Consider the following 14,913-nt stretch of genomic DNA (forward strand, 5'->3'; position numbering starts at 1 on the left):
ATTGGGGCATTCCCCACCACAATGTCGAGAAATATTTTTTTTTGCATGCATGCAAAAAGAAAAAACACTCCTGTAGAGCAGCTTTTTGAAACCGTCCTAGAACACAAGCAACACCGCGCCGGTGTCGCGAATTCGATACCCAACCATCGAATTGGGGCATTCCTCACCAAAATGCCGAGAAATATTTTTTTTGCATGCATGCAAAAAAAAAACGCTCCCGTAGAGCAGCTTTTAACTGCCCTAGAACGAAGGCGAAAACGCGCTCGAGTCGCAAAATCGATACCCAACCATCGAATTGGGGCATTCCCCACCACAATGCCGAGAAATATTTTTTTTTGCATGCATGCAAAAAAAACACTCGCATGGAGTATCTTTTCAAAATCGCCCTAGAACGCAAGCGAAAACGCGCCATTGTTGTGAAATCGGTGTCCAACCATCAAATTGAGGCATTCCCCACCACAATGCCAAGAATATTTTTTTCGCATGCGTGCGAAAAAACCGCTCCCGATGAGCAGCATTTCGGAATCGCCTAGAACGCAAGCGAAAACGCGCTAGTGTAGCAAATTCGGTTCCCAACCATCGAATTGGGGCATTCCCCACCACAATGCTAAGAAATATTTTTTTCGCATGCATGCAAAAGAACGAGCATTTCGGAACCGCCCTAGAACGCAAACGAAAATGCACCGGTGTCGCAAATTCGGTTCCCAACCAACGAATTGGGGCATTCCCCACCACAATGCCAAAACATATTTTTTTCGCATGCGTGCAAAAAAACCACTCCCGAGAAGCAGCATTTCAGAACCGCTAGAACACAAGGTCCCAACACAAATAAAATTGAGATAAGTTCCTTAATAAATACAATTTTAACATAAATAAAATTGTTGCTTAATTGGTCATATTCAACAAAAGCAAATACAAAATTGAGATAAGTTCCTCAATTAAATAAGCTTACAATTTTATACAATCTATTATTTATTTTCAACTATTATTTTAGGTAAAAAAATAAAAAACTCCAAATTTTGAAAGACAATTAATGAATTTATTACAAGAATGAAGGAATGCAAAGAAGTAGAGATGCTAGTCATCAATGAGGTCCTTCTTTTGGTGTCTATGTTGTTGAACAACCAAAACCGAACCATTGATATTGAAGTCGGAAGAAGCCAAGAGGTCACCGACGGTGCCGAGCTCAGGGCATTCCTCCCAATCACTCATTCCCGTCGTCAACGTCGAGTGACCTCTTCCTCCTTTCCCAACTATGAATAGAGAGTACATGTCTCCTATGTCTCTAAGCTCTTTTACCGTCTCCGTCCCATTCTTCACTTGCTTCTCAACGTATCCAGCTTGTCCGGTCGACACATGCCTGCCATCAAGTTAGTTTAGTTCAAGTTAAATTACGAAGTTTACGTTTAAGAAGTCGAACCTGTCGTAGAAATCAGCTAGGAAGGCATTGTCTGTCTCACTTGAACTGGACCTTAGACTGGGCAAAGCCATCAAGACCCCTTCATCACTTGATGATGATGACTCGGCTGATGCCTCCACGTCGTTAATGGTCACTAGTGGAACAAATCTTACAACGGTCAAATTAATCCTTGAATGACTAATCATCCTCCTACTCCATGCCAAAGCCTCCCTATCATCTGACCCACCAAAAAACAATGTGGCCACGTGTTGCACATGATCCGAGATCAACAAATGCGAGAACGCCAAGAATCCCGTTTGAATCCGATCCACGAGGATCCCAACCGAGCAAGGCGCGTGGCGCAAAATCTTTTGATTGGTGGTTCTGATGCCCTCCTTCCCGCTCTCCATTTTCCCATCAATCCGTTGGTGCTTATGAAATGGAAGAATAACAATCGACACCCTAAGATCCTCCGCAGCATTACAAACATCCTCGTACAATGTCGGAAAACTCGAAACAGCTTTCGAGAGTGGCATAAATATTTTTGTGTCCGATATGAATGCATCAATGGCACAATGGATTTCAAGCACGTCATTCCCACCGTACCCCTCATCGTCGCTCAATTCGTCTTGTTCGAGCTCATGGTACGAGAGGTTGGTGCGACGCTTGTGGAGGAGCTCAATCAGGTGAAGGAGAAAGGGAGAGAGGTGGGAGGTATGGCCTCCGCTTAAGGCGGAAAGAAGTGGAAACAACCCTGAGAGGTGTCGAGGCCCATAGGCACATGCTAATGCTCGAAGCTCATGGTTCGGGTCCGTGTGCTCCAACGACGTGTGGGTGTGTGAGAACAACTTGTACTCACGCCGCATTAGCAACGCCACAATAGGGCCCGAGATTATTGTGTTGATTACGATGCTGATTAGGAGGAGGTTGTACGCTCGAGGATTACTCCATGACTGCAACCAAAAGTACACAACTCTACCATGACCATCGTTAGTTTAACGAGTTACATTTACACATACTCTAAGCTTCAAACAAACTAAATAATAATAATGATCATGCATAATCATCGACTAATCTAATACGATACAACGAACGACAAAAGACAGTGAACATTCAAACAAAACAACGACACGTACCACTTTATTTTGTTTAGCTGTTCCACTTTCTTCAATCACTTGTTCGTGTCAAATTAATCGACGAACATACTACAAACAAAAAAACGTCAAACAAAAAAAGTGAATACATATGTTACTTACCATGAGTGATTTAGAGGCACCACCAATGAGCAAGAGATCAGCATGGCCCTTCAAGTTAAGAACAAACCCTAGAAAAACCCCTTCATTCAATGGGATATTCAAGTAATTGCAAGCCGCCAAAGTGCCACTCATTTTGCTCCCAATACTCAACAAAACCATAATGGCCACAATGATGACATTGCTCAATTTCCAAAGATTATTCCCATCAAATTGGAACCCCACGTACCCAAAATAGATTGGCAAAACAAAATTATGCACAGAATAAGTCAATTTGTGCAATAAAGTCCTCGCCGTTTTGCCCTCTTTTGGGAACATGACACCCAAAACAAAGCTACACACAATGCTGTTAAAGGTCTCTAGCTCAATGATCACTGAAGCCGCAATGACAAGGGACAACAAGAAAAAAACCTCCATGTTTTTAAGGTACTTTTGGTTACGGTTACGTTTGTTGAACCAACTCGCTAAGTATTTGTTTAGAACCACGACGCCTGTAATGAAGAGAGTGCAAAATATTCCTCTCCCAAACCCTCGGAATGATCTCAAGGCTACGATTGCATTGAAAAGGGCCAAACATGCCATTTCGTTGATGAGGGCCGACGAGATGGCTAGTTTCCCGACGTCGGATGTCGCGAACTTCAACTCAGCGGCGAGGCGAATGACGATTGGAGACGCAGTGTAGGCTAAAATCAACATGATAATAAAGAAGAAGCCGAATTTGCTGCCTTTTTCTTCGAATTGTTGGTAGAGGAAGAAGGAGACGGCAATACCGAAGACGCTGCCGACGGCGGCGCCTCCGCATGCGACGATGCCTGCAACGCGAAGGTTGCGGACGATGTAAGGGAAATCGGTCTCTAAACCGATAAGGAACATGAAGACAATTCGACTTAGAAATCCGAAGATTTCGTAGTAGTCGGCAGCTGAAGCTTGGAAAAAAACGTCTCGGATTGCTCTGATGTTGGAGATTCCGGTCGGACCTAACACCATGCCTGCCTGCAACGTAAACTTCTATTAAAAAAAAAACATGTTACAATGTAGTTGTCTCTTAATAACAATAATACCAGAATTTGAGCGATCGGGCCTGGTTGGCCGAAGGCCTTGAGGACGAGATGGAAGAAGTGAGAAAGGACGAGAATGAAGGAGACTTGAACGCCCATCGAGGACAATGGGTTGAACAAGTCCTCTTGGCAAACCATTCTATGAGTTGCATCCATTTTGCTTTTGGTTTGATTGATTGTAGAGAGATTTAATCGGTAATAGTAATGGGTTTTAGGAAAGGGATTGGAAAAAGAAGGAATAAAATTGGAGAAGAGAATGATTGTTAAAATGGCTAAGGAAATTGGGTCTCAAATAATTTTGTGCAATGGAGATGGAGAAAAATAATTGTGGAGAAAGAATTGAAGGATCCGCTATTTTCTCTGCCTTATTGACCTCTTCTCTTTGGCTGTCCTGTCTTTTCCAACCACAATTGACCTAAGCTGATGAAAGCAAAGGTAATTAACTCAATCTAGTTTGTCTCATACATTCTAATACTACATAGATCATTACAAATAATGATGTAAAGCTCGTGATATTGTCCTCTTTAGAATTCAAGGACATTCTAATGCATCCTAGATTCAAAATAATGATGTAACGCTCGCTGTTAGTAAATATTGTCCTATTTAGAACTCAGGAACATTCTAATGCATCGTAGATCCAAAATAATGATGTAACGGTCTAAGCCTATCGATATTGTTCTCTTTGGGCTTCCTCTGTCCAACCAATGTGCGATATCACAATCTGCCCGTCCTTTTTAGAACTCAGGAACATTCTAATGCATCGTAGATCCAACATAATGATGTAACGGTCCAAGCCTACCGTTAGCCGATATTGTTCTCTTTGGGTTTCATCTGTCCAACTGGGATATCACAATCTGCCTGTCCTCTTTAGAACTCAGGAACATTCTAATGCATTGTAGATCCAAAATAATGATGTAACGGTCCAAGCCTATCATTAGCCGATATAGTTTTCTTTGGGCTTCTTCAGTCCAACCAATGTGGGATATCACAATCTGCCCGTCCTCTTTAGAACTCAGGAACATTCTAATGCATTGTAAATCCAAAATAATGATGTAACGGTTCAAGCCTACCATTAGCCGATATTGTTCTCTTTGGGTTTTCTCTGTTCAACCAATGTGGGATATCACAATCTGCCCCCACTAATGAAACAACCAATGTGGGATCTCATAATCCGCTTCTATTGAGGGACACAGAACTATTATGGGATCTCATAGTCCGCCCCACCAACAAAACAACCAATGTGGGATTTCACAATCCGCTTCCATTGGGAACCTAACGTCCTTACTAACACACCATTCAATGTCCGACTCTTATACTATTTCTAACAGCTCAAACCACCGCTAAGAAATATTGTCCTTTTTGGACTTTTCCTTTCGGGCTTCTTCTCAAGGTTATAAAACGCGTCTGCTAGGGAGAGGTTTCCGCACCGTTTAGAGTCCACCCCACCAACAAAACAACCAATATGGGATTACACAATCCGCTTCCATTGGGAACCTAGCGCTCTTGCTGACACACCGTTCAATGTCTGACTCTTATACTATTTCTAACGGCTCAACCCACCGCTAAGAAATATTGACATTTTTGGACTTTTCCTTTCGGGCTTCCTCTCAAGGTTATAAAACACTCTGCTAGGGAGAGGTTTCCACACCTTTTAAGTAATGCTTCGTTCCCCTCTCCAACCAATGTGGGATCTCACAAATGAATGAAATTGTGATATATCACTAGCTACCAACGCAAAAAGATGTAAAAAGTAATGGAACGTTGTTGTAAGTCAATTCTTCATCCACTTCCTAGTAGACTGATGATACGATTGAATTACCATTTGTTTTAGCTACTTGATAAAGAGAACATAAAAACTTTATGAAATTATGGATTAAAATTTATGATAAACTTTTAAAACAAAATTTTATTTTAATATGTTTTTAATTTTCCAATTTGATACACAATTCTAAGGTTAACAAAAATGGTAAAATATTGTGCATTTATAATATTTAAAATCAAAGCTTGTTCACATATTAACCAAATGATTGTCCCACATCGGAAATGCTGCATAAGGACTGCACCAAATGTCAATATAAAAAGCCCATGGACTCTTTTGCAAACTCATACCTTTCTCGGCCTTTTGGCTAAGATCAAGTGTAGTATCTGTTCTTATCAGTTTAATATCTGATACGTGGACCATCGGCCCACATGATATTAAATTAATTTCTTATGGGGGAAGGCCCACCAAGGTAGCTTGCTATCTGGGCCTTCGAGCGTCGCCCTTGCGTTGCACTACTGCATGGGCCTGGCGCATCCCTCCAAGCCCAGTTTAATTGTTAGTTAATTTTTGTTTATTTAATAATTTACTTTCAGAATTGTTGGTTCGATCATTTGGTTATTTAATAAATTCTTAAGGGCATTAGTTGTCTATATGTTTATTATAACTACTAAAAGGAAGCGGTATTTTACCTTTATTGTAGTTGGATCACTCCATTTTAAGCAAATAGAATAAATACTACCAAACTTATATTTCTTCCTTTAATTTTGTTTAATTTTAACTAAAATTAAAGTCCATTGTGGCAGGTCCTTCTCGTGAATTTTTCATAACCCTACTGTGTATGGGATACGATACGTGAATTTGAATTTTCATAACCCTACTGTGTATGGGATACGATACGTGAATTTTCATAACCCTACTGTGTATGGGATATGTGAATTTTCATAACCCTACTGTGTATGGGATATGTGAATTTTCGTAACCCTGTGTATGGGATACATGAATTTTCATAACCCTACAAAATGGGATATGCAAAAATGGGACATGCATTTGAAACGGATGCCCAAGTTATTATATATATCATGAGTGATACGAAAATAGATCAAGTAATCTCTTCCTTTATCGAAGAAAAGGTATTTCTAGTTTGCATGATTTAATCATTGAGCCCAAAAATTTCTACAATAAAATTAGGTAGGTCCCTGGTATAGTTCCCTGTCCATGATCTGCTCTTTAATGAAACATTGGAGGCATCCATCCATGGATGGAAGGAATAAGTACAATTTTGAATTTTGAATGTTTTACTTATGTACAAAGTAACAAACATTAGATTTTTCTGTCATTCATTGAATGATAAACTACTGAACTAGGTCAGAATCTAGTCCACGAGAATCCCAATGAAGAATGACACATGGTGCAAAATCATTTGATTGGTTGTTTTAATGACCTCTTTCTCACTTTCGATTTGCCATTAGTTCATTTGTGCTTATGAAATGAAAAAATCACGATAAACACCCTTAAGTCCTTGCCTAGAATACAAACATCCTTATAAAATGTTAGAAAAACGAACACAACTTTTGAGGGGGACATAAATATTTTCATGTCTGAATATTAATGCATAAACAGCATAATGGATTTCAAGCATTTCATTGCATCCTGATTGAGCTCGCGGTATGAGAGGTTGGTGCGACCGCGAGGAACTCAATGAAATGGAGAAGGAAAAGGAAGAGGTGGGAAGGTGTGGTTTGGCTGCATAGGTTTTTTTTTTTTTTTTTTTCTTCTAATTTTGAAAAAACTATTGTTATGGATTATTTATTTATTATGTACAAAATATCATTTTAATGGTGAGATCTTCATACTGTACATAATTATTTTTCTTCATTATTCAATTATCTAAAATAACTCCCTCATCTATGATTACTCATGAATATATACAAAAATATATTATTTTATTGTTTAATAATAATTTAATTTTTAATTTTAAAAAATTAAGCTTAGACACGCCTCTAATTTATGAGTTTATTTATATTGTTATCTATTTTTATAATGTTTTTTTTTTAAAAAAATAATATTTAAAAATATGTTTTAGTTTTTGAAAATTAAAAAATAATGCAAATGTTTTAGTTTTTGAAAATTAAAAAATAATGCAAATGTTACCTCACAATAACAAAACTGTAGAAAGCAGAGGTAGTTTTTAAAATCTAAAACAAAAATGAGAAGTTTCTATAAAATTGTCCCATTTCTACTTTCTATCGATGTTTTCAAAAAAAAAAAAAAAAAAAAAAAAAATTATGTTTTAGAATTTAAATATTTATTTAGAAGTGATCTCATTAAACTGAGATAAAAATATAAAACAGAGAGAAGCACAACAATATTAAATTGATAATTGAAAAGAATCTATTAAGAACCTAAACATAATTCTAAATATAATGAATTTTCAATATCCAATTCAATCTTTTGTAATTACAAATGGGTTGTATTCTTTGCCCAAAAAAAAAAAAAAATCATAATGTACTGAAGAATACATAAATTTTTTATTAATAATGTTCAACAACTTACTTATTTGGTCTCAAATATAAAGACTTTCAAAAAAAACCTCTAAATCCAAAAAAAAATGATTAATTATTTGTTTTTAAGCTTATAGTTCTAGAATAAGAAGTCATAATTTAATATTATTATTAAAATGAAATAAAATGACTCTATAGCATGCATAAAAAAACCTAATATCTTATGGTTCGATCACAATGGTCTATGGTTCGATCACAATGGTCTACAACAAATGAGTATTGAGATAATTCCATTTTTATCAAAATACAAAATAATACATATGTATTAAACATAAAATTATTTTTAATGATCAAACCCTACCAAATACCAAACATTAGACAATTGTGGATAGAATACCATGGATGATGTTTATATCAAGCTCTATAAAATAATTATTAACTATCTGTAATCTCCATATGATTATTAGTGTTGCAATAAAAGTTTGAGATCGCTACTATTGCATTCTGAATAACACCTTCTATGCTATGAAATAATGTCGTGGTCGGATTGAATCCAACCGCATTCAAGAGGGTCAAGAGATCATAATTCATTCAAATGTGTAGATATTTGAAAATATTGAAAATGGTTGAATGTGAGATTTGAACATGGTTGTTATTCTCATTCCCCATCTAAACAATCAACAATAATATTAAACTCTAGCTTCTATGCTCATGTTGTGCCAAGCCAACTATGTAGAGAATTTCTATGTTCAAGCCGGACTTAGGTAAAGAGAATATATGTGAAGGTATATTTAATTTGGATCGTAATGTCAGATCAATTTAAAGTTTAATAATTTAATAAACACAAAATTTAATTTTTATATTTAATAAAATTTATTAATTTAAAAAATATTGAACTGGTGAACCTAAATAAAATTGATAATTTAAAAACTAAATATATAATTTAACTCTAATTAAAAATTTAGTATTATAATTTGCTTCCATATATACTTTAATTAATAAAAAAAATAAATATCTAATAATTTTATTGGGAGTCACCCAACTCTAACAAAACTGATAAAAAATAAAAAATGATGGTATGTTTACTTTTATCTCATTTGATTCTCATATATATATATTCAGTTGTGTGTATATTCACATTCTATCTAAAAATATATAGCAAAAAGAATATTATTCCGTTTGATGTTGACATATTTTATAGAGGGTTAGATCTAGGTCTTATCAACCCTATGTTCTTTTTATCTTCTAAATCAATTTTTTTTTTTTTGTTGGTAAATGGATTAGATTTTGCCAATCAGAATATATATATATATATATATATATATATTATATATATATATATATTGACTTTAAATATTTTTTTTCTTCTAGATTATTATTTGTGGTCCTTATTCATTTTCTTTCTTTAATTCTTTGTTTGTTCTTGTTTGTATTGTTACTTTAATACCATTGTTTATGTATTGAGTGTGCTGTCTATTTACCTTGAATTGCACTTAACAACATAGCTTGTCTCACATCCCAATTTTTTTTAGAGTGTGATTTGTGTGTACTCAATTGTGAGGGTGAGTTTGTAAAGAAGTGATATATTGATTCAAGTGTTGAGTGCTAAACACGAGTGAACTACATTTACGAGTGAACACACGTGCTTGTGAGATCTTTTTTTTTTTCTTTTAACTTTCTTTTGTAGCATGGAAAATCCAGACGACATTCCTAACATTACTGATGCACAATTCACAAAAGCACGACAACGAACCATGGAGAGACTAATTCGAGGAATAGAAGAGTTGACATATCGAATAGGAAGATTGAAGATTCAAAATCAAGCTCGATAGAGGATTCCACTACCTGCGCCCTCAACTAATCAATATGAGGGCGACAATTTTGATCACATTTTGGAATTAAAAGAATATAATTCTATTTTTTTTAGATTCGTTGAGAGCTAAGATTTTCTTTGCAAATTTTTGTGTTTAGAACTTGCATGCTAGAGTTCATTCAGGTGGTATTGATCAAACCTCTTGTAGAGTGATTCGAATCACGAGTTTAGAAATGAGTTTTCTTTACTCTTAATCTTGATCATCAGGGTAATCCGTTCCATACTTTTCCCTGATTGATTTCATATCAATAACCGTTAAGAGATTGATTATTATTATTAATGTTGCAAAAAAAGTTTGTTGTGCATCTTGTATAATACCTTAAATATCCTAACTAACACTCTAAATAACACATTCAAGATGACCAAGAGTTCATAACTCAAAGGTATACCATCAAAATAACCAATAGTATGGGAAACTAGTTCATAATTTATGGGAAACTGTACAATTATTTGAAAATATTGTTGTACCATTTAAAAATGGTACACAAAATATTTATGACCATATAGTTTTTGAAACTATTAAAAATTAGTTTTTGAAAATATTGAAAGGAATTTAAACCATGTACTATGGTTGGACAATTAAAAAATAGTACAAGAAAATAGTTTTTGAAAATATTGAATGGGATTTGAACCTGAATTTTTTTTCAAGTCGAACTCATACGAATTTAGTTGTGGTGTACTCATCTACATTTTGAAATACTAACAAAATCTTATTGAAGAGAGAGTGGAGCATTCTTGGCAAGATCAGACAAGTATAGGTCCGGATCAAGCTGAAAAACGGAATGGAATACTGTCCTTCTCTCAGGTTCGTCGATCCTCTCGACCTTTCTTATCTCGTTGCGGTCCCGCCTATAATTATAGTGTCGAAGACACAATCGATACATACTATTGCTGAACCAGGTGAATTTTAAAAAATCAATTAGAATGACGTGAATTAAAAAAAAAAAAAATTCAAAACCTAGTTTATTAAATATTAAAATTATAGTTTAGTTAAAATATTTTTGGGTTTTTTTTCCGGGTTGTATGTGCGACCAGAATTAGTCTACTAGAGGTAACATTTCCATCGCAAAGCAAAGTCACTTCTGATTGGAGAGATTTAGCTATCCCACATCGGAAATGACGTGAAAGGCTGCCCCATACGCTACTATAAAAGACGCCCGAAATGTCATAACGATTCATACCTTTCTCGGCCTTTTGGCTAAGATCAAGTGTAGTATCTGTTCTTATCAGTTTAATATCTGATACGTGGGCCATCGGCCCACATGATATTAAATTAATTTCTTATGGGAAAAGGCCCACCAAGGTAGCTTGCTATCTGGGCCTTCGAGCGTCGCCCTTGCGTTGCACTACTGCATGGGCCTGGCGCACCCCTCCAAGCCCAGTTTAATTGTTCGTTAATTTTTGTTTATTTAATATATTACTTTCAGAATTGTTGGTTCGATCATTTGATTATTTAATAAATTCTTAAGGGCATTAGTTGTGTGTGTTTATTACAACTACTAAAAGGAAGCGGTCTTTTAAGATTTAACCTTTATTGTAACACTCAATTTAAGCAAATAGAATATTTCTTTGGAGACCAAGTTTACAGTGAGGGGAGATTGTTGGGACGTCCAAGTTATTATATCACCGGAAATAGGTCCAAGTTGTGATTATTATATATATCATGAGTGATCCTGAAATAGGACCAAGTTATTATATATATCATTAGTGATCCAAGTTATTATATATATCATGATCCAAGTTATTATATATATCATGAGTGATCCGGAAATAGATCGAGTAATCTCTCCCTAGTATATTTCTTTCGAGACCAAGTTTACAGTGAGGGGAGATCAGTTTGCAACAAATCCATAGTTGTCCATAGTTGGGGCGTCAAAGTTATTATATATATATCATGAGTGATACGGAAATAGATCGAGTAATCTCTCCCTGATATATTTCTTTCGAGACCAAGTGTACAGTGAGGGGAGATCAGTTTGCAACAAATCCATAGTTGGGGCGTCCAAGTTATTATATATATCATGAGTGATACGGAAATAGATCGAGCAATCTCTCCCTGGTATTTCTAGTTTGAATGGTTCAATCATTGAACCCAAAAATTTCTACAATAAAATTAAGGTAGGTCCTAGTATAGTTCTGTCACAGCCCAATATTTTACTAGGGACCCTGACTAACGACACGACACAAATGCACAAAGAGATTTAAATATGAAATAAAGAAAATTATCAAATTCTAATAAAGTTTTTCGAACGACAAACACAGAACACAAGACCGTTTGGAAAATAAATTTCAAATGGATGCAAATATAAAAATAAAGACTAAGACTGGACTGACGCCCCGGGACAATCCATTCCTATGTGACACTTCCCGGCTGATCACGCCCACTCTTGACCGACGCCTCGCGCTCCTGAAAAAAAAGGAAAACATAGCAAGGATGAGTATAAAGATTATACTCAGTAAGTCACCTACTTGTAGGCTCTCTTCGCATCTTAATTTAACAGGTTGCCACGGTTTCCTATTTCGGTTCTAGGACATCTGGTCCTAATCTTGGTCCCTTGGGGCTTGCCCCTTGGGTTTCACTAGTTCTTCGTTCTTTCATTAAATGCCTAGAGGTTCTTTATGCCAAACTAATATGGTCGGTATCTCTCTATGAGGTGCTACCTCTACATGGCTATCTGGGACTACATGGTACCTAGCCTAGGGGTGTGCTGAGTACCCCTACGCCCATCTAGTCCCCCTATGGGGGGCGCGACCCAACCCGTTCCCATGCAGCTAATGGGCTGTACGACGTGGGGACACATTTCCCATGCGAAATGGCTAAGAGCAGTAAGGACTGATCAGGGACCCCTTGGTCCTCCCACGAAGCTATAGATACCGTTCACACGCTAGCAATCTATGAACACTCCGGGGTACCTTCTTGCCGTGGTAAACCGCTAAGTTTCTAGAGAAAAATTAAGTCTGACTAGAGCGGCATATCGCTCCTAACAGAAATTCCTAATCTTATCATTGTAATGGGCCCTAGCAATTAACAGAGGGTGCATGCAATCTTCTTCTAACATCATAGTATGTAATTCATGCAAACTAGGCATACCGGCTCAACGGGGCGATGACCTCCATCCAGCACCCAGAGCACGAAGTTCGCGCTCAATGGGGCGAATTCGTCCATCAAGCACCCGAAACCCAGCATACACAATTCTAACATAAATTAACGCATGCATACATACAGTGGAAGCTTAAAACATACAGCAACACTCATATAATTTACCCAATATAAACACAATAATTAATCTGACTAATAGTTTACATGGAGAGCTAATCTGAAGCAGGACTACCATGCATGCAATCCGAGCGAATCCTACAAGTATTTCTTCCTAAATACCCGTGACTTACCTGGTTGACGCATGCCCTTTTGCTAGCGTTTCTTTGCCCGTGAGGTGTCCAAAAATAATGATTTCTTTAAATTAGGTCCCTATTCACGTAAAAACAGTATTAGAACTGGAACCGGGACAAAAATCGGGCAAACAGAAAACAACCGGGCCAAATTGGTCGTTCCACGCGCGCTCACGCGCCAGCAGCGCGCTGGAAGTGCGTAGCCACGCGCGTGGAAAGGCGCCAGTCGCAGGCTGCACGCGCGCCTGCCACGCGCTTGCTTCCGCGTAGTCGCGGTCGGCCGGCCCGGCCCGGTCCGGTCGATTCGGCTCGCGTTGCGGTTCGGCCCGACTTGCAGGCGACACGTGTCGACGTATCGCTGGAGCTGCGTTGCTCCAGCCGATGGTCGACGCCTGTCGCCGCCCTCCGCCGCTCACCGGCCGTTTTTTTTTTTTTTTCCCTTTCTCTTTCTTCTTTCTTCTTTCTTCTCTATCCTCTGAAAACCGAAACTCAGTCTGTTTTTTCCAATTTTTATATCTTTCGATCCGTAGATCGAATCGATATGATTCCTTCGGCAAAGTTCTAGATCGTGTTACAGCTACGTCCTAGTATTTTTTCTGTAATTTTTTCTTAACTATCAGATGATTTAAGAACGTCGGAAGTTCGCTCACCGTTCTTGGACGACTCTCGGATCTCCGCCTTTGGGTTGAGGTCTCGGCCAAACTTCTTCACAGACCGTGCGTGAGTTGTTCCTAGGTGAAGATTTCATCATTTTAGGATTGATTCACGTAGGGGAAAACTCAGATCTGAGCAATGTCGTTCAGAAACCTTACCTCATGAAATGTTCTTAGGTTTTGACGGAGCGTCGGCGTTGCTAGCCTCTCAATCCTTGCACGAGTCTCGTCTGGAGATGGATTCCGGCGGTGGTCCGTTAATTTTCCGGCTGACTCCTCTCTGATTTCTCTCTAACTCCTTTCTTTTGCAGGGAATCTGACGGGGTTCTCCTTGGACCCCTATTAGGGCTGAAGGGGCAAAATGACCTTTTTGCCCCTCAGTTGACTTAGCCCTTTTTTTTTTCTTTTTTTTTTTTTCTTTTTGGTGTTACAAGCTCCCTATCCATGATTCTGGTATTTCTAGTTTGCATGGTTCAATCATTGAACCCAATAATTTCTACAATAAAATTAGGTAGGTCATAGTAGAGTTCCCTATCCATGATTCTGCTAAGGATTCTGCTATTTAATGAAATAATCTTACTCGAACATTGGAGGCATCCTTCTGGATGGATGGAAGGAATAAGTACAATTTTGAATTTTGAATGTTTTACTTATGTACAAAGTAACAAACATTAGGTTTTTCAGTCCTTCATTGAATGATAAATCACTTAACTAAGTCAGAATCTAGTCCATGAGAATCCAAGAATGACACATGGTGCAAAATCATTTGTTTGGTTCTTTTAATGACCTCTTTCTCACTCTTGATTTGCCATTAATTCATTTGTGCTTATGAAATGAAAAAATCATGATGAACACCCTTTAAGTCCTCGCCTAGAATACAAACATCCTCGTAAAATGTCGGAAAAATGAACACAACTTTTGGGAAGGACATAAATATTTTCATGTGAATATTAATGCATAAACAGCATAGTGGATTTCAAGCATTTCATTGCATCCTAATTGAGCTCGTGGTATAAGAGGTTGG

General features: G+C 37.3%; 1 protein-coding gene and 2 non-coding genes across 3 annotated transcripts; 2 read left to right on the plus strand and 1 right to left on the minus strand.

Annotated features, from left to right (window-relative positions):
• Positions 1-888: 888 nt before the first annotated feature.
• On the minus strand, positions 889-3,953 carry LOC111802101 (cation/H(+) antiporter 1-like). The gene is made up of 4 exons (XM_023686345.2): positions 3,714-3,953; positions 2,656-3,645; positions 1,421-2,352; positions 889-1,360 (listed from the first exon to the last, which is right to left on the minus strand). The coding sequence occupies exons 1-4, from the start codon at positions 3,864-3,866 to the stop codon at positions 1,078-1,080; spliced, it is 2,358 nt and encodes a 785-aa protein (XP_023542113.2). The 5' UTR covers positions 3,867-3,953; the 3' UTR covers positions 889-1,077.
• Positions 3,954-5,815: 1,862 nt separating this feature from the next.
• Positions 5,816-6,011, plus strand: LOC111802768 (U2 spliceosomal RNA). The gene has a single exon (XR_002816304.2). It is a non-coding gene; the product is annotated as a U2 spliceosomal RNA (small nuclear RNA).
• A 5,012-nt stretch (positions 6,012-11,023) lies between these two features.
• LOC111802766 (U2 spliceosomal RNA) lies at positions 11,024-11,219 on the plus strand. The gene has a single exon (XR_002816302.2). It is a non-coding gene; the product is annotated as a U2 spliceosomal RNA (small nuclear RNA).
• The last annotated feature ends 3,694 nt before the right edge of the window (positions 11,220-14,913 follow it).

The sequence above is a fragment of the Cucurbita pepo genome, chromosome 15, assembly GCF_057944985.1.
Source record: "Cucurbita pepo subsp. pepo isolate OVF chromosome 15, ASM5794498v1, whole genome shotgun sequence".
Classification (NCBI taxonomy): Eukaryota; Viridiplantae; Streptophyta; class Magnoliopsida; order Cucurbitales; family Cucurbitaceae; genus Cucurbita; species Cucurbita pepo.